The sequence below is a fragment of the Salmo salar genome, chromosome 06 (assembly GCF_965601325.2).
Source record: "Salmo salar chromosome 06, fSalSal1, whole genome shotgun sequence".
NCBI classification, from domain to species: Eukaryota; Metazoa; Chordata; class Actinopteri; order Salmoniformes; family Salmonidae; genus Salmo; species Salmo salar.
In genome coordinates, this window is record NC_138296.1 from 6,597,904 (window position 1) to 6,624,246 (window position 26,343).

General features: G+C 46.9%; 2 protein-coding genes across 4 annotated transcripts; one reads left to right on the forward strand and one right to left on the reverse strand.

Annotated features, from left to right (window-relative positions):
* The first annotated feature begins 258 nt into the window (after positions 1-258).
* Positions 259-6,043, forward strand: eef2kmt (eukaryotic elongation factor 2 lysine methyltransferase). The gene is given in 8 exon segments (NM_001141465.1): positions 259-436; positions 577-639; positions 763-843; positions 1,042-1,143; positions 1,699-1,832; positions 2,464-2,714; positions 4,145-4,294; positions 5,775-6,043. Coding segments are annotated over 8 exon segments (1,008 nt in total). The 5' UTR covers positions 259-310; the 3' UTR covers positions 5,876-6,043.
* Positions 6,014-25,801, reverse strand: LOC106565682 (ALG1 chitobiosyldiphosphodolichol beta-mannosyltransferase). Of its 3 annotated transcripts, XM_014133052.3 has the most exons (13): positions 25,490-25,801; positions 25,250-25,327; positions 24,720-24,823; positions 23,511-23,659; positions 22,458-22,547; positions 16,975-17,085; positions 16,286-16,407; positions 15,567-15,605; positions 14,731-14,790; positions 11,879-11,989; positions 11,630-11,744; positions 7,341-7,416; positions 6,014-7,097 (listed from the first exon to the last, which is right to left on the reverse strand). In XM_014133052.3, exons 1-13 carry the CDS (start codon positions 25,779-25,781, stop codon positions 6,960-6,962), a joined length of 1,485 nt encoding a protein of 494 aa, XP_013988527.1. In that variant the 5' UTR covers positions 25,782-25,801; the 3' UTR covers positions 6,014-6,959. The 3 variants fall into 3 exon arrangements, with proteins under 3 accessions (XP_013988527.1, XP_082832409.1, XP_013988528.1); XM_082976283.1 differs by lacking the exon at positions 16,975-17,085; XM_014133053.3 differs by lacking the exon at positions 14,731-14,790.
* Between the last annotated feature and the right edge of the window lie 542 nt (positions 25,802-26,343).

A 26,343-nucleotide genomic window follows, 5' to 3' on the forward strand; every position in this document is an offset into this window, starting at 1 on the left:
ATCAGTTTCAAGGGTTGCACTGAGAACAGTAGGCCCACAGATACAGGCTTTATTGGGAAATAAAATACAGCTCTCATCTCATTGTAAAGGTTTTCTAATTTGTACTTTCTTTAAAAAAAAGATGTACTCCTTATCACGTTACTGTCTGTCATGATTATACTACATTGACCATCAGGCATTGCGACAGGAGGAGTGCTTCTTGGGTAAAGAGGAAGACAACAAACTCAGGGAAACACGTGGCCATCCTTTGGTTGAGTGTTATTCAATTCTCGGAATTATATCACTGTAATATTGGTTGAAAATTAACGAAATGTATCTGTCTAAGGATCAGACCGACAAAACCAAAGTCACTTGCATAAGGAATAGAGCAGATGTTATATATAACTTTAAAGTCTCCTTTTTCACTATGGGTCAACTGCCCAATTTCCCATGGAATGTAAGTAGCGGGGCTGCTTGCATGTTGTACTATGTACTGTCTGTAGGGTCTGCATCACAAATTGAATGTAATTTAAAAAAAATTGTTTAGGAATAGCAAGACATGAATACAGTAATAACATTTATTGTTGTTTTCTACAGTTCCTTGAAAGGGAGCTCGAGAACGACAGCTCATCAGAAATTATTCTAGACATTCTAAAGCAGGTATTGCCTAACTGTCAAAGCATATTTTTTATGTCACACCTATTTAGTTAAAGATATAGAAACAGTACATTGGATTTTGAGTTGGAAACCACACTAACAATGACTATTGTCACCTGTTTACAGACATGCCTTCATCCACTGTGCTGTAAACATCCTCCCTCAGTTAGATACAGGAGACTGTTTCTGTCTCAGCTCATCAAAACGGTGGGTTCTTGTATCTGATATATTTTTGTCTGGTATCATTCTGTCAGAAAATAGTTCACTATCATACAGTAACTGGTGCATTTAAAAAGGCAATTCTTACAAATGTCACATGAGTACAATACAATAAAGTATAACTTTATTGTCCATTTTGTTAAGTGAACAACAGTAATGTGATGCTTCTCATCCCTGTGTGCGCAGCATGAAGCCAGTGAGAGTGAGCCCCTGGATGAGCTCTATGATGCACTGGGTGAAGTCCTGGGGGTAGAGGAGGGGACAGAGTGCTACAAGAGCTATTTACTGGTAATACACACACCTTTCAAAACACCCCACTGTATTAAACAGAAACTGTATTCTACACCACACTGTATTAAACAGAAACTGTATTCTACACCACACTGTATTAAACAGAAACTGTATTCTACACCACACTGTATTAAACAGAAACTGTATTCTACACCACACTGTATTCAACAGAAACTTTATTCTACACCACACTGTATTCAACAGAAACTGTATTCTACACCACACTGTATTCAACAGAAACTGTATTCTACACCACACTGTATTAAACAGAGACTGTATTCAACAGAAACTGTTTTCTACATTTGATCATTTATCCAGAGCAACTTCCAGTAGTGAGTGCATACATTTTTCGGACTGGTCCCCCGTGGGAATTGAACCCACAACCCTGGCGTTGCAAGCGCCATACTCTACCAAATGTTATATTTAGTGTGTGTGTGTGTGTGTGTGTGTGTGTGTGTGTGTGTGTGTGTGTGTGTGTGTGTGTGTGTGTGTGTGTGTGTGTGTGTGTGTGTGTGTGTGTGTGTGTGTGTGTGTGTGTGTGTGTGTGTGTAGCCGTGTGGAGAAGCAGTGAGTCTATCAGAGAGTACAGCTGTGATCTCTGAAGGAACTACAGGCCTGGTCACATGGGAGGCTGCTCTTTACCTAGCTGAATGGGCTCTGGAGAACACACATGTCTTCACAGACAGGTTGGTACACTACTGTGTGTGTTATGTCATTGTGTTCTGTCTACAACTCATGCTGTTGTTACCACTCGTCATCTCAATCTGGTGTGTAATGTGAGTGTCCTCTCCCTGTGTGTGTAGGTCCTGTCTCTGCTCTCCTCCTACAGGACAGTCCTAGAGCTGGGCAGTGGTGTAGGGTTGACTGGTATAGCAGTGTGTTAGTCCTGTCTCTGCTCTCCTCCTACAGGACAGTCCTAGAGCTGGGCAGTGGTGTAGGGTTGACTGGTATAGCAGTGTGTTAGTCCTGTCTCTGCTCTCTCCTCCTACAGGACAGTCCTAGAGCTGGGCAGTGGTGTAGGGTTGACTGGTATAGCAGTGTGTTAGTCCTGTCTCTGCTCTCTCCTCCTACAGGACAGTCCTAGAGCTGGGCAGTGGTGTAGGGTTGACTGGTATAGCAGTGTGTTAGTCCTGTCTCTGCTCTCTCCTCCTACAGGACAGTCCTAGAGCTGGGCAGTGGTGTAGGGTTGACTGGTATAGCAGTGTGTTAGTCCTGTCTCTGCTCTCTCCTCCTACAGGACAGTCCTAGAGCTGGGCAGTGGTGTAGGGTTGACTGGTATAGCAGTGTGTTAGTCCTGTCTCTGCTCTCCTCCTACAGGACAGTCCTAGAGCTGGGCAGTGGTGTAGGGTTGACTGGTATAGCAGTGTGTAGGTCCTGCTATCCCTCCAGCTACGTGTTCAGTGACTGTCACCTCAGCGTTCTACATAGACTGAGGGACAACATCCAGCTCAATGGGCTGGACAACCAGAACTCTCCCAGAGTGTGTGTGAGTGTGGAGCATCTGGAGTGGGAGCAGGTGACAGAGAAGCAGCTGAGAGAGATCGGAGCCACCACGGTCATCGCTGCAGGTAGGAACATGGTCTGGCTCTCTTCTATTCAATCTGTAAAGCTGAAGATCTGCTTTAAAGGCAATGTTCCCTCTGTCGCGGAGACTTCACAATAAACACTGCATATGTCAACTCAGTCAGAAATGACCTTTACAGTTACCTGGCTAACTAATTGATCCAGCTTTCTGGAACAGCCCCCAGGTGCTGGTGAGGTATCAAATGTGTTTCCTAATTCTATTGTTGTTGGCTGACACATATCCTGTTGTTTCCTAATTCTATTGTTGTTAGCTGACACATATCCTGTTGTTCCCTAATTCTATTGTTGTTAGCTGACATGTCCTGTTGTTTCCTAATTCTATTGTTGTTAGCTGACATGTCCTGTTGTTTCCTAATTCTATTGTTGTTGGCTGACACATGTCCTGTTGTTTCCTAATTCTATTGTTGTTGGCTGACACATGTCCTGTTGTTCCCTAATTCTATTGTTGTTAGCTGACACATATCCTGTTGTTTCCTAATTCTATTGTTGTTAGCTGACACATGTCCTGTTGTTTCCTAATTCTATTGTTGTTGGCTGACACATATCCTGTTGTTTCCTAATTCTATTGTTGTTAGCTGACACATGTCCTGTTGTTTCCTAATTCTATTGTTGTTGGCTGACACATGTCCTGTTGTTTCCTAATTCTATTGTTGTTGGCTGACACATGTCCTGTTGTTCCCTAATTCTATTGTTGTTAGCTGACATGTCCTGTTGTTTCCTAATTCTATTGTTGTTGGCTGACACATATCCTGTTGTTTCCTAATTCTATTGTTGTTGGCTGACACATATCCTGTTGTTCCCTAATTCTATTGTTGTTAGCTGACATGTCCTGTTGTTTCCTAATTCTATTGTTGTTAGCTGACATGTCCTGTTGTTTCCTAATTCTATTGTTGTTGGCTGACACATGTCCTGTTGTTTCCTAATTCTATTGTTGTTGGCTGACACATGTCCTGTTGTTTCCTAATTCTATTGTTGTTGGCTGACACATGTCCTGTTGTTCCCTAATTCTATTGTTGTTAGCTGACATGTCCTGTTGTTTCCTAATTCTATTGTTGTTAGCTGACATGTCCTGTTGTTTCCTAATTCTATTGTTGTTGGCTGACACATGTCCTGTTGTTTCCTAATTCTATTGTTGTTGGCTGACATGTCCTGTTGTTCCCTAATTCTATTGTTGTTGGCTGACACATATCCTGTTGTTTCCTAATTCTATTGTTGTTGGCTGACACATATCCTGTTGTTCCCTAATTCTATTGTTGTTGGCTGACACATATCCTGTTGTTTCCTAATTCTATTGTTGTTGGCTGACATGTCCTGTTGTTCCCTAATTCTATTGTTGTTGGCTGACACATATCCTGTTGTTCCCTAATTCTATTGTTGTTGGCTGACACATGTCCTGTTGTTTCCTTTGTTATAGACGTAGTTTACGATCCAGATATCATTGGCTGTCTGGTGAAGGTTCTCTCTAAGATCCTGAGGTGTTCGGCCAATGGCAGCCCTCCTGACGTCTACATCTCCTCCACCATCAGAAACCCCGACACATATAACAGTTTTAAACACCAGCTAGGTCAGTACTAAACCTAGAGCTTTGAGAGAACTAATGAAAAGATCTTTACAAGTTAAATGTATTATTACTAGTAAACCCAACTGCTTCAAAGAGAAGCTAAGTGAGGAGACTATCCAACCCATAGATACTGTAGAGGATGAATCTCAATAGTCTTCAAGTGGACTCGTCACCTTGTATGCTGGGCTACAGTAAAGTTGTTTGTGACAACTGATGTAAAAAGGGCTTTATAAATACATGTGGTTGATCTAGTCCATCTCCACTGTTCTGGAGAGATCTAATCCTATAGCCTTGGATGAATTCCTTTCCAGATGGATCTATAATTATACACATCTGAAACTGGTGGATCTATAATTATACACATCTGAAACTGGTGGATCTAAAATTATACACATCTGAAACTGGTGGATCTAAAATTATACACATCTGAAACTGGTGGATCTATAATTATACACATCTGAAACTGGTGGATCTATAATTATACACATCTGAAACTGGTGGATCTATAATTATACACATCTGAAACTGGTGGAGCTATAATTATACACATCTGAAACTGGTGGATCTATAATTATACACATCTGAAACTGATGGAGCTATAATTATACACATCTGAAACTGATAGATCTATAATTATACACATCTGAAACTGATGGATCTATAATTATACACATCTGAAACTGATGGATCTATAATTATACACATCTGAAACTGGTGGATCTATAATTATACACATCTGAAACTGGTGGATCTATAATTATACACATCTGAAACTGATAGATCTATAATTATACACATCTGAAACTGGTGGATCTATAATTATACACATCTGAAACTGATGGAGCTATAATTATACACATCTGAAACTGATCGATCTATAATTATACACATCTGAAACTGGTGGATCTATAATTATACACATCTGAAACTGGTGGATCTATAATTATACACATCTGAAACTGGTGGATCTATAATTATACACATCTGAAACTGGTGGATCTATAATTATACACATCTGAAACTGGTGGATCTATAATTATACACATCTGAAACTGGTGGATCTATAATTATACACATCTGAAACTGATGGAGCTATAATTATACACATCTGAAACTGATGGATCTATAATTATACACATCTGAAACTGATGGATCTATAATTATACACATCTGAAACTGATGGATCTATAATTATACACATCTGAAACTGATGGAGCTATAATTATACACATCTGAAACTGATGGATCTATAATTATACACATCTGAAACTGATGGATCTATAATTATACACATCTGAAACTGATGGAGCTATAATTATACACATCTGAAACTGATGGATCTATAATTATACACATCTGAAACTGATGGATCTATAATTATACACATCTGAAACTGGTGGATCTATAATTATACACATCTGAAACTAATGCATCTTTTCCAAATTAAATCAAATAAATTCTCCTTTGTTTTTGTCTCCCACAGAAAGTTCTGGAATCCAACATGAGGTCATGACAGGACCAGTGACACATGTGTTCTTTTACAACAGACCAGCCACCATAGAGATGATCAAACTCTACATATAATAACTGCATCCCAAATGGCATCCTATTCCCAATGTATGTGCACTACTTTTGACCAGGGTCCATAGGGCTGTGGTTAAATGTAGTGCACTAGGGTGCCATTTGGGATACACACAACACCAAGCCAGAACCAGACATGTATTACTGTGTAATAAAGTCTTTATTTACATCAAAATATTTACATTGTGGAAAATATCCAGTTTATACATTCAAGTGTTGTTTAAGAGGGAAATCAAAACAGCCTGGAATGAAGAGATCCACTGGAGGAGAGACAGAAATGGGGAGTGGGAGAGAGCAGAGGAAAGACTAGCCTGATGTAACAATCTCTCTTTCCGACAGGTCCTCAAAGAAGTGGACCATGTGACAGTTGGTAGCAGGTAGCCTAGCGGTTCGGAGCAGGTAGCCTAGCCGTTCGGAGCAGGTAGCCTAGCCGTTCGGAGCAGGTAGCCTAGCGGTTCGGAGCAGGTAGCCTAGCGGTTCGGAGCAGGTAGCCTAGCGGTTCGGAGCAGGTAGCCTAGCGGTTCGGAGCAGGTAGCCTAGCGGTTCGGAGCAGGCAGCCTAGCGGTTTGGAGCAGGCAGCCTAGCGGTTCGGAGCAGGCACCCTAGCGGTTCGGAGCAGGTAGCCTAGCGGTTCGGAGCAGGTAGCCTAGCGGTTCGGAGCAGGTAGCCTAGCGGTTCGGAGCAGGTAGCCTAGCGGTTCGGAGCAGGCAGCCTAGCGGTTCGGAGCAGGCAGCCTAGCGGTTCGGAGCAGGCAGCCTAGCGGTTCGGAGCAGGTAGCCTAGCGGTTCGGAGCAGGTAGCCTAGCGGTTCGGAGCAGGTAGCCTAGCGGTTCGGAGCGTTGGGCCAGTAACCGAATGGTTGTTGGTTTGAATCCCCGAGCAGACTAGGTGAAACATCTGTGGATGTGCCATTGAACAAGGCACTTAACCCTAATTGCTCCTGTAAGTCGTTCTGGATAAGAGTGTCTGTTAAATGACTAACATGTTAAAATGTTCAAGATTGGAGGTTCAAGAAGGGGGTTTGAGACAGCGAAGATGTAGAGAGGGGATGAGTCAGCTGCTGTAAAGAGGTCTGTCTAACACGGGAGTCAGGGTGCAGTGAGGAGAGGCAGGACATTCTGGTCCCAGTTCTGGTCCCACCGCTGCCCCCCACTGGCCCGGAGGTTCCTCCTGAACTGACCCAGTTTGCCCTCATCCTCACAGCCAGGGAAGTCCCACAGCAGAGACTGGAGAGACACAACATAGGGACATGAACAGGTTTTATAAAATGGGTAGATTGGATCCTGGCCAAAACAGCATTCCAGCCATGTGTATATCAGACCATATACCACTATCACAGGAACTGGTTACAGTAATAAGACAGCATGTACTTTAGAAAAGATGCCAGTTTACAGGATCATACCACTGGGTGATCTTGTATAAATCAGGGGTTTCTGTAGCTCAGCTGAAGAGTTATTATAGTACTGTACCTTGAGCTGTTCAGATAGTTCCTCAGAGTCTTTGAAGATCAACCCGTTCTCCTCATGCTTCACCAGCTCATGTAGACTACAGAAGAGAATAAAACAGGGTTAACAACAGACTGACAACACAGGAGAATATAACAGGGTTAACAACAGAGAGACTGACAACACAGGAGAATATAACAGGGTTAACAACAGAGAGACTGACAACACAGGAGAATATAACAGGGTTAACAACAGAGAGACTGACAACACAGGAGAATATAACAGGGTTAACAGAGACTGACAACACAGGAGAATATAACAGGGTTAACAGAGAGACTGACAACACAGGAGAATATAACAGGGTTAACAGAGACTGACAACACAGAAGAATATAACAGGGTTAACAGCAGAGAGACTGACAACACAGGAGAATATAACAGAGTTAGATCCACATTAAACACAGCACATGAAACTCAGTCCAAAACAGATCAGATCAGCACATAGCCTCTCTGAATGGGGGTAAAAGGTGACTGTTGACCCAGGGTTTAGAGTATTCCCTCAGCAGTAGAAGGTGACTGTTGACCCAGGGTTTAGAGTATTCCCTCAGCAGTAGGTGACTGTTGACCCAGGGTTTAGAGTATTCCCTCAGCAGTAGAAGGTTACTGTTGACCCAGGGTTTAGAGTATTCCCTCAGCAGTAGGTGACTGTTGACCCAGGGTTTAGAGTGTTCCCTCAGCAGTAGAAGGTGACTGTTGACCCAGGGTTTAGAGTATTCCCTCAGCAGTAGAAGGTGACTGTTGACCCAGGGTTTAGAGTATTCCCTCAGCAGTAGAAGGTGACTGTTGACCCAGGGTTTAGAGTATTCCCTCAGCAGTAGGTGACTGTTGACCCAGGGTTTAGAGTATTCCCTCAGCAGTAGAAGGTGACCGTTGACCCAGGGTTTAGAGTATTCCCTCAGCAGTAGGTGACTGTTGACCCAGGGTTTAGAGTATTCCCTCAGCAGTAGAAGGTGACTGTTGACCCAGGGTTTAGAGTATTCCCTCAGCAGTAGGTGACTGTTGACCCAGGGTTTAGAGTATTCCCTCAGCAGTAGAAGGTGACTGTTGACCCAGGGTTTAGAGTATTCCCTCAGCAGTAGGTGACTGTTGACCCAGGGTTTAGAGTATTCCCTCAGCAGTAGGTGACTGTTGACCCAGGGTTTAGAGTATTCCCTCAGCAGTAGGTGACTGTTGACCCAGGGTTTAGAGTATTCCCTCAGCAGTAGAAGGTGACTGTTGACCCAGGGTTTAGAGTATTCCCTCAGCAGTAGGTGACTGTTGACCCAGGGTTTAGAGTATTCCCTCAGCAGTAGAAGGTGACTGTTGACCCAGGGTTTAGAGTATTCCCTCAGCAGTAGGTGACTGTTGACCCAGGGTTTAGAGTATTCCCTCAGCAGTAGGTGACCGTTGACCCAGGGTTTAGAGTATTCCCTCAGCAGTAGGTGACTGTTGACCCAGGGTTTAGAGTATTCCCTCAGCAGTAGAAGGTGACTGTTGACCCAGGGTTTAGAGTATTCCCTCAGCAGTAGAAGGTGACTGTTGACCCAGGGTTTAGAGTATTCCCTCAGCAGTAGGTGACTGTTGACCCAGGGTTTAGAGTATTCCCTCAGCAGTAGAAGGTGACTGTTGACCCAGGGTTTAGAGTGTTCCCTCAGCAGTAGAAGGTGACTGTTGACCCAGGGTTTAGAGTATTCCCTCAGCAGTAGAAGGTGACTGTTGACCCAGGGTTTAGAGTGTTCCCTCAGCAGTAGGTGACTGTTGACCCAGGGTTTAGAGTATTCCCTCAGCAGTAGAAGGTGACTGTTGACCCAGGGTTTAGAGTATTCCCTCAGCAGTAGGTGACTGTTGACCCAGGGTTTAGAGTATTCCCTCAGCAGTAGAAGGTGACTGTTGACCCAGGGTTTAGAGTATTCCCTCAGCAGTAGGTGACTGTTGACCCAGGGTTTAGAGTATTCCCTCAGCAGTAGAAGGTGACTGTTGACCCAGGGTTTAGAGTATTCCCTCAGCAGTAGAAGGTGACTGTTGACCCAGGGTTTAGAGTATTCCCTCAGCAGTAGGTGACTGTTGACCCAGGGTTTAGAGTATTCCCTCAGCAGTAGAAGGTGACTGTTGACCCAGGGTTTAGAGTGTTCCCTCAGCAGTAGAAGGTGACTGTTGACCCAGGGTTTAGAGTATTCCCTCAGCAGTAGAAGGTGACTGTTGACCCAGGGTTTAGAGTGTTCCCTCAGCAGTAGGTGACTGTTGACCCAGGGTTTAGAGTATTCCCTCAGCAGTAGGTGACTGTTGACCCAGGGTTTAGAGTATTCCCTCAGCAGTAGGTGACTGTTGACCCAGGGTTTAGAGTATTCCCTCAGCAGTAGGTGACTGTTGACCCAGGGTTTAGAGTATTCCCTCAGCAGTAGGTGACTGTTGACCCAGGGTTTAGAGTATTCCCTCAGCAGTAGGTGACTGTTGACCCAGGGTTTAGAGTATTCCCTCAGCAGTAGGTGACTGTTGACCCAGGGTTTAGAGTATTCCCTCAGCAGTAAAGGTGACTGTTGACCCAGGGTTTAGAGTATTCCCTCAGCAGTAGGTGACTGTTGACCCAGGGTTTAGAGTATTCCCTCAGCAGTAGGTGACTGTTGACCCAGGGTTTAGAGTATTCCCTCAGCAGTAGAAGGTGACTGTTGACCCAGGGTTTAGAGTATTCCCTCAGCAGTAGAAGGTGACTGTTGACCCAGGGTTTAGAGTATTCCCTCAGCAGTAGGTGACTGTTGACCCAGGGTTTAGAGTATTCCCTCAGCAGTAGGTGACTGTTGACCCAGGGTTTAGAGTATTCCCTCAGCAGTAGGTGACTGTTGACCCAGGGTTTAGAGTATTCCCTCAGCAGTAGGTGACTGTTGACCCAGGGTTTAGAGTATTCCCTCAGCAGTAGGTGACTGTTGACCCAGGGTTTAGAGTATTCCCTCAGCAGTAGGTGACTGTTGACCCAGGGTTTAGAGTATTCCCTCAGCAGTAGGTGACTGTTGACCCAGGGTTTAGAGTATTCCCTCAGCAGTAGAAGGTGACTGTTGACCCAGGGTTTAGAGTATTCCCTCAGCAGTAGGTGACTGTTGACCCAGGGTTTAGAGTATTCCCTCAGCAGTAGAAGGTGACTGTTGACCCAGGGTTTAGAGTATTCCCTCAGCAGTAGAAGGTGACTGTTGACCCAGGGTTTAGAGTATTCCCTCAGCAGTAGAAGGTGACTGTTGACCCAGGGTTTAGAGTATTCCCTCAGCAGTAGGTGACTGTTGACCCAGGGTTTAGAGTATTCCCTCAGCAGTAGAAGGTGACTGTTGACCCAGGGTTTAGAGTATTCCCTCAGCAGTAGAAGGTGACTGTTGACCCAGGGTTTAGAGTATTCCCTCAGCAGTAGGTGACTGTTGACCCAGGGTTTAGAGTATTCCCTCAGCAGTAGGTGACTGTTGACCCAGGGTTTAGAGTATTCCCTCAGCAGTAGGTGACTGTTGACCCAGGGTTTAGAGTGTTCCCTCAGCAGTAGGTGACTGTTGACCCAGGGTTTAGAGTATTCCCTCAGCAGTAGAAGGTGACTGTTGACCCAGGGTTTAGAGTATTCCCTCAGCAGTAGGTGACTGTTGACCCAGGGTTTAGAGTATTCCCTCAGCAGTAGAAGGTGACTGTTGACCCAGGGTTTAGAGTATTCCCTCAGCAGTAAAGGTGACTGTTGACCCAGGGTTTAGAGTATTCCCTCAGCAGTAGGTGACTGTTGACCCAGGGTTTAGAGTATTCCCTCAGCAGTAGGTGACTGTTGACCCAGGGTTTAGAGTATTCCCTCAGCAGTAGAAGGTGACTGTTGACCCAGGGTTTAGAGTATTCCCTCAGCAGTAGGTGACTGTTGACCCAGGGTTTAGAGTATTCCCTCAGCAGTAGAAGGTGACTGTTGACCCAGGGTTTAGAGTATTCCCTCAGCAGTAGAAGGTGACTGTTGACCCAGGGTTTAGAGTATTCCCTCAGCAGTAGGTGACTGTTGACCCAGGGTTTAGAGTATTCCCTCAGCAGTAGGTGACTGTTGACCCAGGGTTTAGAGTATTCCCTCAGCAGTAGGTGACTGTTGACCCAGGGTTTAGAGTGTTCCCTCAGCAGTAGGTGACTGTTGACCCAGGGTTTAGAGTGTTCCCTCAGCAGTAGGTGACTGTTGACCCAGGGTTTAGAGTGTTCCCTCAGCAGTAAAGGTGACAGCACAGAGTGTGTGTGGGCATGGTGTTAGAAGATGCCTGTTAAAGAGTCCTGTCTCACCAGTAGAAGTGGATGGCACAGACAGGCAGACAGCAGCCAAACATGTCCACCACCTTCATAGGCAGGTCCAGACCACTAGACGACTTATGGAGACAAACACCCAGATCTGCTGAGCCTGGGACAGGGAGAACATTCAGAACATCAGTACACAGAGATCTGCTGAGCCTGGGACAGGGAGAACATTCAGAACATCAGTAGACAGACAGACAGACAGATCTGCTGAGCCTGGGACAGGGAGACCACACTAACCTAGCAGAACAGGGTAGTCCTCTGCCTCCAGCCATGGAGTACAGATCTTCACATGCTCAAAGCTCAGGGTGTCTATCAGCTTCCTGTAGTGGTCCTTCTGAGGACCCTTACCTGGTCTCACACACACAGGGAATTGAAACAATACGTATCTAGGGTTAACAGTATAGGACCGACAAGAACTGTAAAGGTTTTTCTCACTTGGTTTAATCTAGCAACAACAGGTTACTTGATAATGGCATTTTTTTTGTGAGGCTTCTCAATCAAATCACATTTATTCATAAGGCCCCTTTTTACATCAGCATTTGATGCAAACGCTGCGTTTACAGAAGCAGCCCAACTCTGATATTTTGCCCAATTACTGGCAAAAGACTTGATCTGATTGGTCAAAAGACCAAATCAGACGCAGCATGTAAAAGTGCTTTACTGTAATCCGGCCTAGACCACACAGACTGGCAGCAGTATACTGTCAACACTATAGTTACCTGTGACCACACAGACCAGCAGCAGTATACTGTCAACACTATAGTTACCTGTGACCACACAGACCGGCAGCAGTATACTGTCAACACTATAGTTACCTGTGACCACACAGACTGGCAGCAGTATACTGTCAACACTATAGTTACCTGTGACCACACAGACTGGCAGCAGTATACTGTCAACACTATAGTTACCTGTGACCACACAGACCAGCAGCAGTATACTGTCAACACTATAGTTACCTGTGACCACACAGACCGGCAGCAGTATACTGTCAACACTATAGTTACCTGTGACCACACAGACTGGCAGCAGTATACTGTCAACACTATAGTTACCTGTGACCACACAGACTGGCAGCAGTATACTGTCAACACTATAGTTACCTGTGACCACACAGACTTGCAGCAGTATACTGTCAACACTATAGTTACCTGTGACCACACAGACTGGCAGCAGTATACTGTCAACACTTTAGTTACCTGTGACCACACAGACCTGCAGCAGTATACTGTCAACACTATAGTTACCTGTGACCACACAGACTGGCAGCAGTATACTGTCAACACTATAGTTACCTGTGACCACACAGACTGGCAGCAGTATACTGTCAACACTATAGTTACCTGTGACCACACAGACTGGCAGCAGTATAATGTCAACACTATAGTTACCTGTGACCACACAGACCAGCAGCAGTATACTGTCAACACTATAGTTACCTGTGACCACACAGACTGGCAGCAGTATACTGTCAACACTATAGTTACCTGTGACCACACAGACTGGCAGCAGTATACTGTCAACACTATAGTTACCTGTGACCACACAGACTGGCAGCAGTATACTGTCAACACTATAGTTACCTGTGACCACACAGACTGGCAGCAGTATACTGTCAACACTATAGTTACCTGTGACCACACAGACTGGCAGCAGTATACTGTCAACACTATAGTTACCTGTGACCACACATACCGGCAGCAGTATACTGTCAACACTATAGTTACCTGTGACCACACAGACTGGCAGCAGTATACTGTCAACACTATAGTTACCTGTGACCACACAGACTGGCAGCAGTATACTGTCAACACTATAGTTACCTGTGACCACACAGACTGGCAGCAGTATACTGTCAACACTATAGTTACCTGTGACCACACAGACTGGCAGCAGTACACTGTCAACACTATAGTTACCTGTGACCACACAGACTGGCAGCAGTGTACCGTCAACACTATAGTTACCTGTGACCACACAGACCACACAGACTGGCAGCAGTATACCGTCAACACTATAGTTACCTGTGACCACACAGACTGGCAGCAGTATACTGTCAACACTATAGTTACCTGTGACCACACAGACTGGCAGCAGTATACTGTCAACACTATAGTTACCTGTGACCACACAGACCAGCAGCAGTATACTGTCAACACTATAGTTACCTGTGACCACACAGACTGGCAGCAGTATACTGTCAACACTATAGTTACCTGTGACCACACAGACTGGCAGCAGTATACTGTCAACACTATAGTTACCTGTGACCACACAGACCAGCAGCAGTATACTGTCAACACTATAGTTACCTGTGACCACACAGACTGGCAGCAGTATACTGTCAACACTATAGTTACCTGTGACCACACAGACTGGCAGCAGTATACTGTCAACACTATAGTTACCTGTGACCACACAGACTGGCAGCAGTGTACCGTCAACACTATAGTTACCTGTGACCACACAGACTGGCAGCAGTATACCGTCAACACTATAGTTACCTGTGACCACACAGACTGGCAGCAGTATACTGTCAACACTATAGTTACCTGTGACCACACAGACTGGCAGCAGTATACTGTCAACACTATAGTTACCTGTGACCACACAGACTGGCAGCAGTATACTGTCAACACTATAGTTACCTGTGACCACACAGACTGGCAGCAGTATACTCTCAACACTATAGTTACCTGTGACCACACAGACCGGCTGCAGTATACTGTCAACACTATAGTTACCTGTGATGACACAGACTGGCAGCAGTATACTGTCAACACTATAGTTACCTGTGACCACACAGACTGGCAGCAGTATACTGTCAACACTATAGTTACCTGTGACCACACAGACTGGCAGCAGTATACTGTCAACACTATAGTTACCTGTGACCACACAGACTGGCAGCAGTGTACCGTCAACACTATAGTTACCTGTGACCACACAGACCACACAGACTGGCAGCAGTATACCGTCAACACTATAGTTACCTGTGACCACACAGACTGGCAGCAGTATACTGTCAACACTATAGTTACCTGTGACCACACAGACTGGCAGCAGTATACTGTCAACACTATAGTTACCTGTGATGACACAGACCAGCGAGGGAAGAGAGGCTCCTGCTTTCACAAACCCCTCGTAGTCTGGTAGAGAAAACACACAAGGTTAATTCAAGGGCTTGTATCCCAAACAACACCCTACTCACTATGTAGTGCACTACCTTTTGACCAGAGCCCCATGGGCCCTAAGAGGCTTCTCTTTTAGAATCACTGATTAGACATGATGGATTCTAATTAAGAATGATTAGACAGGTGAATTATAGTCACTGATTAGACATGATGGATTCTAATTAAGAATGATTAGACAGGTGAATTATAGTCACTGATTAGACATGATGGATTCTAATTAAGAATGATTAGACAGGTGAATTATAGTCACTGATTAGACATGATGGATTCTAATTAAGAATGACTAGACAGGTGAATTATAGTCACTGATTAGACATGATTTATTCTAATTAAGAATGACTAGACAGGTGAATTCCAGTGCTCCACCACATGGCTTTCATCTGTCAAGTCTTTTCTAATCAGAGATGACTTCAAAGAAGGAAGCAAGGAAAGATGGATGGGAGGAAGGATGGATGGGAGGAAGAATGGGAGGAAGGATGGATGGGAGGAAGGAAGGATGGATGGGAGGAAGGATGGATGGGAGGAAGGATGGATGGGAGGAAGGATGGATGGGTGGATGGGAGGAAGGATGGGAGGAAGGATGGATGGGAGGAAGGAAGGATGGATGGGAGGAATGATGGATGGGAGGAAGGATGGATGGATGGATGGGAGGATGGATGGGAGGAAGGAAGGATGGATGGGAGGAAGGATGCTCTTTAAAATGGGGCCCAACTGCAGATGATAATGATTACCTTCCAGAGCCTTCAGCAGAATGGAGAAGTCCTCATCCTCTGTTGAACACAGACAGGGGAAACAGTGAGAGACCCTAACAAGTATTTACACCTGACAGCTGTGTGTACTTACATTGTACACATGTCGACTAAACACAGAGACAGGATTGTATTTTATGTGCAACACAGAAAACCTCTAGTCTGATCCCCATCATGACCTGACTCCAAACAGACCTGACCCCAAACAGAATGTAATCTGGCTCTAGTCTGATCCCCATCCTGACCTGACTCCAAACAGAATGTAATCCCCATCATGACCTGACTCCAAACAGACCTGACCCCAAACAGAATGTAATCTGGCTCTAGTCTGATCCTCATCCTGACCTGACTCTAAACAGAATGTAATCTGGCTCTAGTCTGATCCTCATCCTGACCTGACTCCAAACAGAATGTAATCTGGCTCTAGTCTGATCCTCATCCTGACCTGACTCCAAACAGAATGTAAACTCGCGCGATCAGGATGTTTGGACGAGGCTAAAACTGCTCTCGAGGTAAGAAAAACAATTAAGATTGGGGTAAAAATCCAGAAAAACTTTCCATCTAAACAGAATAAAATGCAGAGTCTCCTGGTGCTTACGAAATTGCACCCTATTCCCTATGTATTGTACAACTTTTGACCAGAGCCCTATGGGGAATAGGGTGCCATTTGGGACATCAAACTGTGCCTGTGGGGTACTGACCAGTCCAGCTGGTGCTGCTGATCAGTAGGGCAGGTCGACCTGAGGTCAAGGTCACAGAAAGGTCACTGGGGTCACGACCTGTAAACGCTGTTCTCTCTGTCTCACCACCAGGGCGCTCACCACTGTAACAGACACAGTGGTTATAACATGTGTTATAACATGTCTATGATAGTGTAATATATATTTTTATGATGTTCTTTATCTCTCCAATGTAAACAGAAATACAGTGGTTATAACATCTGCTATGACATGTCTAAGATAATGTAATATATTTTATGATAGTTCTTCATCTCTCCAATATAAACAGAAACTCAGTGATTATAACACGTGTTATGTCATGTCTGTTAAATGTATTTGATAGAGTAATGACATTACAACTGTTCCTTATACTGTCAAAAGGCAAAGAAAGCAGCCCAAGACCGGCAAAGTTAATAACTGTAGTACAGGCCCTGTGTTCCTCCAGGAACTAAGAGGATAACTGTAGTACAGGCCCTGTGTTCCTCCAGGAACTAAGAGGATAACTGTAGTACAGGCCCTGTGTTCCTCCAGGAACTAAGAGGATAACTGTAGTACAGGCCCTGTGTTCCTCCAGGAACTAAGAGGATAACTGTAGTACAGGCCCTGTGTTCCTCCAGGAACTAAGAGGATAACTGTAGTACAGCCTCAACAACAGACTATACTAGACTCACCAGACCTGGAACTGAGGGATAGTCTTGGCCAGCCTCATGAACAGCTGGTGCTTTAGGTCTACTGAAGTCTCCTTGAAGATAGCAGGTGGCTTGTCATACAATGTGGTCGCCCTATAGGAGGAGAATAAGGCAGGTGGCTTGTCATACAATGTGGTCGCCCTATAGGAGGAGAATAAGGCAGGTGGCTTGTCATACAATGCGGTCGCCCTATAGGAGGAGAATAAGGCAGGTGGCTTAATCCATGCTTTTGTTACTTCTAGGCTGGACTACTGCAATGCTCTACTTTCCGGCTACCCGGATAAAGCACTAAACAAACTTCAGTTAGTGTTAAATACGGCTGCTAGAATCCTGACTAGAACCAAAAAATTGGATCATATTACTCCAGTGCTAGCCTCCCTACACTGGCTTCCTGTTAAGGCAAGGGCTGATTTCAAGGTTTTACTGCTAACCTACAAAGCATTACATGGGCTTGCTCCTACCTATCTTTCCGATTTGGTCCTGCCGTACATACCTACACGTACGCTACGGTCACAAGACGCAGGCCTCCTAATTGTCCCTAGAATTTCTAAGCAAACGGCTGGAGGTAGGGCTTTCTCCTATAGAGCTCCATTTTTATGGAATGGTCTGCCTACCCATGTGAAAGACGCAGACTCAGTCTCAACCTTTAAGTCTTTACTGAAGACTTATCTCTTCAGTAGGTCCTATGATTAAGTATAGTCTGGCCCAGGAGTGTGAAGGTGAACGGAAAGGCTGGAGCAACGAACCGCCCTTGCTGTCTCTGCCTTGCCGGTTCCCCTCTTTCCACTGGGATTCTCTGCCTCTAACCTTTTTACAGGGGCTGAGTCACTGGCTTACTGGTGTTCTTCCATGCCGTCCATGGGAGTGGGTTGAGTCACTGACGTGGTCTTCCTGTCTGGTTTGGCGCCCCCCCTTGGGTTGTGCCATGGCGGAGATCGTTGTGAGCTATACTCGGCCTTGTCTTAGGACGGTAAGTTGGTGGTTGGAGACATCCCTCTAGTGGTGTGGGGGCTGTGCTTTGGCAAAGTGGGTGGGGTTATATCCTGCCTGTTTGGCCCTGTCCGGGGGTATCATCGGATGGGGCCACAGTGTCTTCTGATCCCTCCTGTCTCAGCCTCCAGTATTTATGCTGCAGTAGTTTATGTGTCGGGGGGCTAGGGTCAGTCTGTTACATCTGGAGTATTTCTCTTGTCTTATCCGGTGTCCTGTGTGAATTTAAATATGCTCTCTCTAATTCTCTCTTTCTCTCTTTCTGTCTTTCTCTCGGAGGACCTGAGCCCTAGGACCATGCCTCAGGACTACCTGGTATGATGACTCCTTGCTGTCCCCAGTCCACCTGGCCGTGCTGCTGCTCCAGTTTCAACTGTTCTGCCTGCGGCTATGGAACCCTGACCTGTTCACCGGACGTGCTTGTTGCACCCTCGACAACTACTATGATTATTATTATTTGACCATGCTGGTCATTTATGAACATTTTAACATCTTGACCATGTTCTGTTATAATATCCACCCTGCACAGCCAGAAGAGGACTGGCCACCTCTCATAGCCTGGTTCCTCTCTAGGTTTCTTCCTAGGTTTTTGGCCTTTCTAGGGAGTTTTTCCTAGGGAGTTTTTCCAAGCCACCGTGCTTCTTTCACATGCTTTGCTTGCTGTTTGGGGTTTTAGGCTGGGTTTCTGTACAGAACTTTGAGATATCAGCTGATGTACGAAGGGCTATATAAATACATTTGATTTGATTTGATTTGTCATACAATGCGGTCGCCCTATAGGAGGAGAATAAGGCAGGTGGCTTGTCATACAATGAGGTCGCCCTATAGGAGGAGAATAAGGCAGGTGGCTTGTCATACAATGCGGTCGCCCTATAGGAGGAGAATAAGGCAGGTGGCTTGTCATACAATGCGGTCGCCCTATAGGAGGAGAATAAGGCAGGTGGCTTGTCATACAATGCGGTCGCCCTATAGGAGGAGAATAAGGCAGGTGGCTTGTCATACAATGCGGTCGCCCTATAGGAGGAGAATGAGGCAGGTGGCTTGTCATACAATGCGGTCGCCCTATAGGAGGAGAATAAGGCAGGTGGCTTGTCATACAATGCGGTCGCCCTATAGGAGGAGAATAAGGCAGGTGGCTTGTCATACAATGCGGTCGCCCTATAGGAGGAGAATAAGGCAGGTGGCTTGTCATACAATGCGGTCGCCCTATAGGAGGAGAATAAGGCAGGTGGCTTGTCATACAATGCGGTCGCCCTATAGGAGGAGAATAAGGCAGGTGGCTTGTCATACAATGTGGTCGCCCTGTAGGAGGAGAATAAGACAATAAGTCATGACAATAGTAGTCAACCATCTTCTCTTTCTGTTACCTGTAAAACCAATCACCTGGGAAAGACCACTACTACTTACAGACAAGATAGCTGTAGACAGACAATAGTTTGATCTTGCATAGGAAACCATTGTCATGTAGGCCTACACTGTAGATATGTCTCCACATCCTGTCCTGTCTGTAGACGTGTCTCCACATCCTGTCATGTCTGTAGACGTGTCTCCACATCCTGTCATGTCTGTAGACGTGTCTCCACATCCTGTCATGTCTGTAGACGTGTCTCCACATCCTGTCATGTCATTAGACGTGTCTCCACATCCTGTCATGTCATTAGACGTGTCTCCACATCCTGTCATGTCTGTAGACGTGTCTCCACATCCTGTCATTGGATGTGTCTCCACATCCTGTCATTGGATGTGTCTCCACATCCTGTCATGTCTGTAGATATGACTCCACATCCTGTCATGTCTGTAGATATGACTCCACATCCTGTCATGTCTGTAGATATGACTCCACATCCTGTCATGTCTGTAGATATGACTCCACATCCTGTCATGTCTGTAGATATGACTCCACATCCTGTCATGTCTGTAGATATGACTCCACATCCTGTCATGTTTGTAGATATGACTTCACATCCTGTCATGTTTGTAAGTAGAATGGGTCTTTCAAAGTATTACAGCCGGTCCCAAGCCCCTCCCCTAACCCAGATATGTAAAGTGGAAGCAGTATGGAGGCTGGTTTGCCACTACACTGCTTATACCTGTCCAGACCCTTCAGACATGTTATGGCCAAGGGTTTAGTCATGGCCAAGGGTTTAGTCATGGCCAAGGGTTTAGTCATGGCCAAGGGGAAGAGATAGGAGGGATAGATTCAGACTCCCACTGCATCAGTCTGTCCCTCCGTCCCTCCGTCCGTCCCTCCCTCCGTCCCTCCCTCCGTCCGTCCGTCCCTCCGTCCGTCCGTCCCTCCGTCTCTCCGTCCCTCCCTCCGTCTATCTGTCCCTCCGTCCGTCCCTCCGTCCCTTCCTCCGTCCGTCCCTCCCTCCGTCCGTCTCTCCCTCCGTCCGTCCGTCTATCTGTCCCTCCGTCCGTCTATCTGTCCGTCCGTCCGTCCCTCCCTCCGTCCCTCCCTCCGTCCGTCTCTCCCTCCGTCCCTCCCTCCGTCCGTCCCTCCGTCCCTCCCTCCCTCCGTCTCTCCGTCCCTCCCTCCGTCTATCTGTCCCTCCCTCCGTCCGTCCGTCCGTCCCTCCGTCCGTCCGTCCGTCCGTCCCTCCGTCCGTCCGTCCGTCCCTTCCTCCGTCCGTCCCTCCCTCCGTCCATCTCTCCCTCCGTCCGTCCGTCTATCTGTCCCTCCGTCCGTCTATCCGTCCGTCCGTCCGTCCGTCCCTCCGTCCGTCCCTCCCTCCGTCCCTCCGTCCGTCTCTCCCTCCGTCCCTCCGTCCGTCTCTCCCTCCGTCCCTCCGTCCGTCTCTCCCTCCGTCCGTCTCTCCCTCCGTCCCTCCGTCCGTCTCTCCCTCCGTCCGTCTCTCCCTCCGTCCCTCCGTCCGTCTCTCCCTCCGTCCGTCTCTCCCTCCGTCCCTCCGTCCGTCTCTCCCTCCGTCCGTCTATCTGTCCCTCCGTCCGTCCCTCCGTCCGTCCCTCCGTCCGTCCGTCCCTCCGTCTGTCCGTCCCTCCGTCCGTCCGTCCGTCTCTCCGTCCGTCCCTCCGTCCGTCTCTCCGTCCGTCCCTCCGTCCGTCCGTCTCTCCGTCCGTCCCTCCGTCCGTCTCTCCGTCCGTCCCTCCGTCCGTCCCTCCGTCCGTCCGTCTCTCCGTCCGTCCGTCTATCTGTCCCTCCGTCCGTCTCTCCGTCCGTCCGTCTCTCCGTCCGTCTCTCCGTCCGTCCGTCTCTGTCCCTCCGTCCGTCTCTCCGTCCATCTGTCCCTCCGTCCGTCTCTCCGTCCGTCCGTTTATCTGTCCCTCCGTCCGTCTCTCTACGTCCATCTGTCCCTCCGTCCGTCTCTCCGTCCGTCCGTCCATCTGTCCCTCCGTCCGGTCCCTCCCCCCTCCGTCCCTCCGGCCGTCCCCCCTCCGTCCGTCCCTCCCTCCGTCCCCCTCCGTCCGTCTGTCCCTCCGTCCGTCTATCTGTCCCTCCGTCCGTCCGTCCCTCCGTCCGTCCCTCCCTCCGTCCGTCCCTCCCTCCCTCCCTCCGTCCCTCCCTCCGTCCGTCCGTCCCCCCTCCGTCCGTCCGTCCGTCCCTCCGTCCGTCCATCCGTCCCTCCGTCCGTCCGTCCCTCCGTCTGTCCCTCCCTCCGTCCCTCCGTCCCTCCGTCTGTCCCTCCCTCCCTCCATCCCTTCGTCCGTCCGTCCCTCCGTCTATCCGTCCCTCCGTCCGTCCGTCCGTCTGTCCCTCCGTCCGTCCGTCCGTCCCTCCGTCCGTCCGTCCGTCCCTCCGTCCGTCTGTCCCTCTGTCCGTCCGTCCCTCTGTTCGTCCCTCCGTCCGTCCGTCCGTCCGTCCCTCCGTCCGTCCCTCCGTCCGTCCGTCCGTCCGTCCGTCCCTCCGTCCGTCCGTCCCTCCGTCCGTCCGTCCCTCCGTCCGTCCGTCCCTCCGTCCGTCCGTCCGTCCCTCCGTCCGTCTCTCCGTCCGTCTCTCCGTCCGTCCGTCCCTCCGTCCGTCCCTCCGTCCGTCTCTCCGTCTGTCCGTCCCTCCCTCCCTCCGTCTGTCCGTCCTTCCGTCCGTCCCTCCCTCCCTCCGTCTGTCCGTCCTTCCGTCCGTCCCTCCGTCCGTCCCTCCTTCCGTCCGTCCCTCCGTCCGTCCCTCCTTCCGTCCGTCCCTCCGTCCGTCCCTCCCTCCGTCCGTCCGTCCCTCCGTCCGTCCCTCCGTCCGTCCCTCCCTCCGTCCGTCCGTCCCTCCGTCCGTCCCTCCGTCCGTCCCTCCGTCCGTCTATCTGTCCCTCCGTCCGTCTATCTGTCCCTCCGTCCGTCTATCTGTCCCTCCGTCTGTCTACCTGTGTCTGTCTGTACGTCTGTTTATTGGTGTATGTCGGTCCGTCTATCTGTGTCTGTCGTTCCGTCTGTCTATTGAGGTCTGTCTGTATGTCCGTCGTCTATCTATCTACGGATGGATGGATTGATTGACAGACGGATGTTGAAAGTAAAACAATCCTTACTCGATGTTCCAGTTGTTCTGAAGGTCTTCCTTCATAGCGTTGGTGACACAAAGGTTATGGCTGGAGAATCGCCCAAACAACTGCTCATACCTGCCAGAGACAGGACAGGGGACAAGAACATGGGTCCTATTCATTAACGCACACTGTAGCAAAACAGTCTGCAACAATTTCTTGGACAAATTCAGGTAGGTCCCTCCCTGATCTGCCCGTTTGGTTCCTACTGAAGAAGACCATGTTCATGCAAAGCTGTAGATACACAGTGCATTCAGAAAGTATTCAGACCCCTTGACTTTTTCCACATTTGTTACAGAGATGGTTGTCCTTCTGGAAGGGTGTCCCATTTCCACGGAGGAACTCTAGAGCTCTGTCAGAGTGACCATCAGGTTCTTGGTTACCTCCATGACCAGGGCCCTTCTCCCCCGATTGCTCAGTTTGGCTGGGCGGACAGCTCTAGGAAGAGTCTTGGTGGTTCCAAACTTCTTCCACTAAAGAATGATGTAGGCCACTGTGTTCTTGGGGACCTACAATGCTGCAGACATGGTACCCTTCCCCAGATCTGTGCCTCAACACAATCCTGTCTCAGAGCTCTACGCACATGCTTTGACCTCATGGCTTGGTTTTTGCTCTGACATGCACTGTCAACTGTGGGACCTTATATAGACAGGTGTGTGCCTTTCCAAATCATGTCCAATCAATTGAATTTACCACAGCTGGACTCCAATCAAGTTGTAGAATCATCTCAAGGATGATCAATGGAAACAGGATGCACCTGATCTAAAATTCAAGTCTCGTAGCAAAGAATCTGAATACTTATGTAAATACGTTTTGTTTCTTTGTACATTTGCAACATTTTCCAAAAAACTGTTTTTGCTTTGTCATTATGGGGTATTGTGTGTATATTGATGAGGATTTTTGTTTATTTAATCCATTGTAGAATAAGGCTATAAAGTAACAAAATGTGGAAAAAGGGAAGGGGTCTGAATACTTTCCCGAACGCACTGTATATAGGGAATAGGGATCTATTTGGGACTCAGCCATGGTGATGTTACTGACCACTGTGCCAGCCTGACGATGGGGTGGTCCGGGCCGTGTGAGAGGGCCATGATGGTGTAGCCGTAGTTGTGCCAGTCAATGATGAACCTGGTTCCTCTCAGACCACACACCAGCCATGTCACCACTATACTGGGCAGTCCTGGAGGATTCTGGGGGAGGAAAAGGTCAATAACACTCCAGCCATGTCACCACTATACTGGGCAGTCCTGGAGGATTCTGGGGGAGGAAAAGGTCAATAACACTCCAGCAATGTGACCACTATACTGGGCAGTCCTGGAGGATTCTGGGAGAGGAAGAGGTCAATAACACACCAGCCATGTCACCACTATACTGGGCAGTCCTGGAGGATTCTGGGAGAGGAAGAGGTCAATAACACACCAGCCATGTCACCACTATACTGGGCAGTCCTGGAGGATTCTGGGGGAGGAAGAGGTCAATAACACACCAGCCATGTCACCACTATACTGGGCAGTCCTGGAGGATTCTGGGGGAGGAAGAGGTCAATAACACACCAGCCATGTCACCACTATACTGGGCAGTCCTGGAGGATTCTGGGAGAGGAAGAGGTCAATAACACACCAGCCATGTCACCACTATACTGGGCAGTCCTGGAGGATTCTGGGAGAGGAAGAGGTCAATAACACTCCAGCAATGTGACCACTATACTGGGCAGTCCTGGAGGATTCTGGGAGAGGAAGAGGTCAATAACACACCAGCCATGTGACCACTATACTGGGCAGTCCTGGAGGATTCTGGGGGAATCTGGGGATTCTGGGGGAATACAAATGAACAGAATAGAATGAATAGAATAAGAATAGAAGTAGAATATAATTTAAATAAGTAGGATAGAACACAATAGAGAATAGAATGACAGGTCAGGTCCTTAATAAACACTATTAAAACCAACATTAAATTCAACCTTTACAATAGCAAAACACATTAACAGCATCCTACCCGTTGTTTTGGGGGAAATCACAGCAGTATCTGTAGATGTCTCAGGACATATGACATGATAGGTTAGAAAACAGAATAGAACAGAATAAACAGAACAGAATAGAATAAATGAAAGTTCACAGGTTTTTCTGCAAGTTCTTCCAGTCAATAAGTAACAATGTTTACATTATGTTTATTGTAGAACTATACCTGCATGAGAATATGGGACACACACACACACACACACACACAGCAGAGTGTATTGTAGAACTATACCTGCATGAGAATATGGGACTGGACGTCAGTCTTCAATAACACCAGGAGAAGCTGCAGGGACTGGAGAATCACCTTGGTAACATAGCTCACCATCCTAGGACCCACTGGAAACAGACAGATGGATTTGTCTCAGTGCTCTGGTAGTGGCTCTCAGAAGCAGGCTATATTATGGCATAGATTCAAGACCTAACTACTGTTATACAACCAGTGATTAGTCATGGAATAAATATTCGGTAATATGGAATAAATAAATATACGGTAATATGGCATACATATACTGAAATATGGCATACATATACAGTAATATAGTATACATATACAGTAATATGGTATACATATACAGTAATATAGTATACATATACAGTAATATAGTATACATATACAGTAATATAGTATACATATACAGTAATATAGTATACATATATGGTATCAATAAATATACGGTAATATGGTATAACTATATGGTAATATGGCATAAATATACGGTCATGGTATGTGCTGTAAACTCATTTCCAGATCAGTTCCAGTACCTTGGAGTCCTTTAACTTCTGTGATTGGGATGATTGTGATCCTCTCATCTCCAATCACATCCTGATGAGGCTTGGTACCTGACAATAACCACAACATGTAGTCACAGTAGAGAATAGTCAGAAGGGCTAGAGTTGGCAAGAGCACAAACAAATCTGGGACCCGGCCAGCAGGGAGGCCACAAATGAAAGTATAGCTCCATGTTTATTTGTACATATAACACAATCAATCTATTCATTTACCAGAGAATCCAACAAACGTTACGCTGTAGCCGTGTTTGCTGAGCGAAAGGGCATGGTACTGCATGCGAGGGCTGCGTCCGATATCCCCCAGAACCAGCACACATACACGCCGCTCCGTCAACGCATCTCTTCTCCGTAACTTCAGCAATAACTGGGTCACCAACACGGCAGTAACAGTAACGGAGACCAGTGTCCATCGTAAACTTAAAGTGGTCAGGTAAAACCCTGCCAGTAATGTGAAACCTATCAGTGAAATTGTCACCGGAGTCATAGATGCACTGGCATCCGCCATGTTTGTTGTGACTGATGACGTGTCTCAGTGTGACGTAACGGGGAGGAGGGGTTCAACTGGCATTTAAAGGTACCGTGCACCTACAGTGTAATCATTAGAGCAAACATTTGTTCAACTAAAACGACAGTGTCTAATGCACAAATACCTCCCTCCCCATTACGTTCCGGTCGCTTCCATTTAATAAATGTTTTCCCATAGAATTGTATTTTACATTTTGGGACTCGGGCCGCGTTCAAAACAACTCGGGAACTGTGAATCTCCGACTTCAGTGCGTTCACGACAACTTGGAACTCGTAAAAAAACGAGCTCTGACTGGTAAAATTCTATAGTTAAACGCAAAGAAGAACAATGTGTACATATTTCAGATAAATACTTTTAAGAGATTGGAAGAATCAAATGCTTTATTATTTAAATATTGACAAAAATATGGCTACAGATAGAAACACCATAACACAATCTGAAGTCATATTGGGTCTTACAAGCATTGGAATCAACCAGTGGATGAAACCAATGGCTATTGATTATGAGAATAAATAAGAAACAATATAAATAATAAGTAAAA

Coding starts and splice junctions, on each gene's coding strand:
- LOC106565682 (XM_014133052.3), bottom strand. CDS start 25,781: ATGGCGGATGCCAGTGCATCTATGACTCCGGTGACAATTTCACTGATA. Junction 15,606..16,285: donor CAGCAGCACCAGCTGGACTG/GTCAGTACCCCA, acceptor TGTGTTCAACAG/AGGATGAGGACTTCTCCATT. Junction 7,098..7,340: donor AACTATCTGAACAGCTCAAG/GTACAGTACTAT, acceptor GTGTCTCTCCAG/TCTCTGCTGTGGGACTTCCC.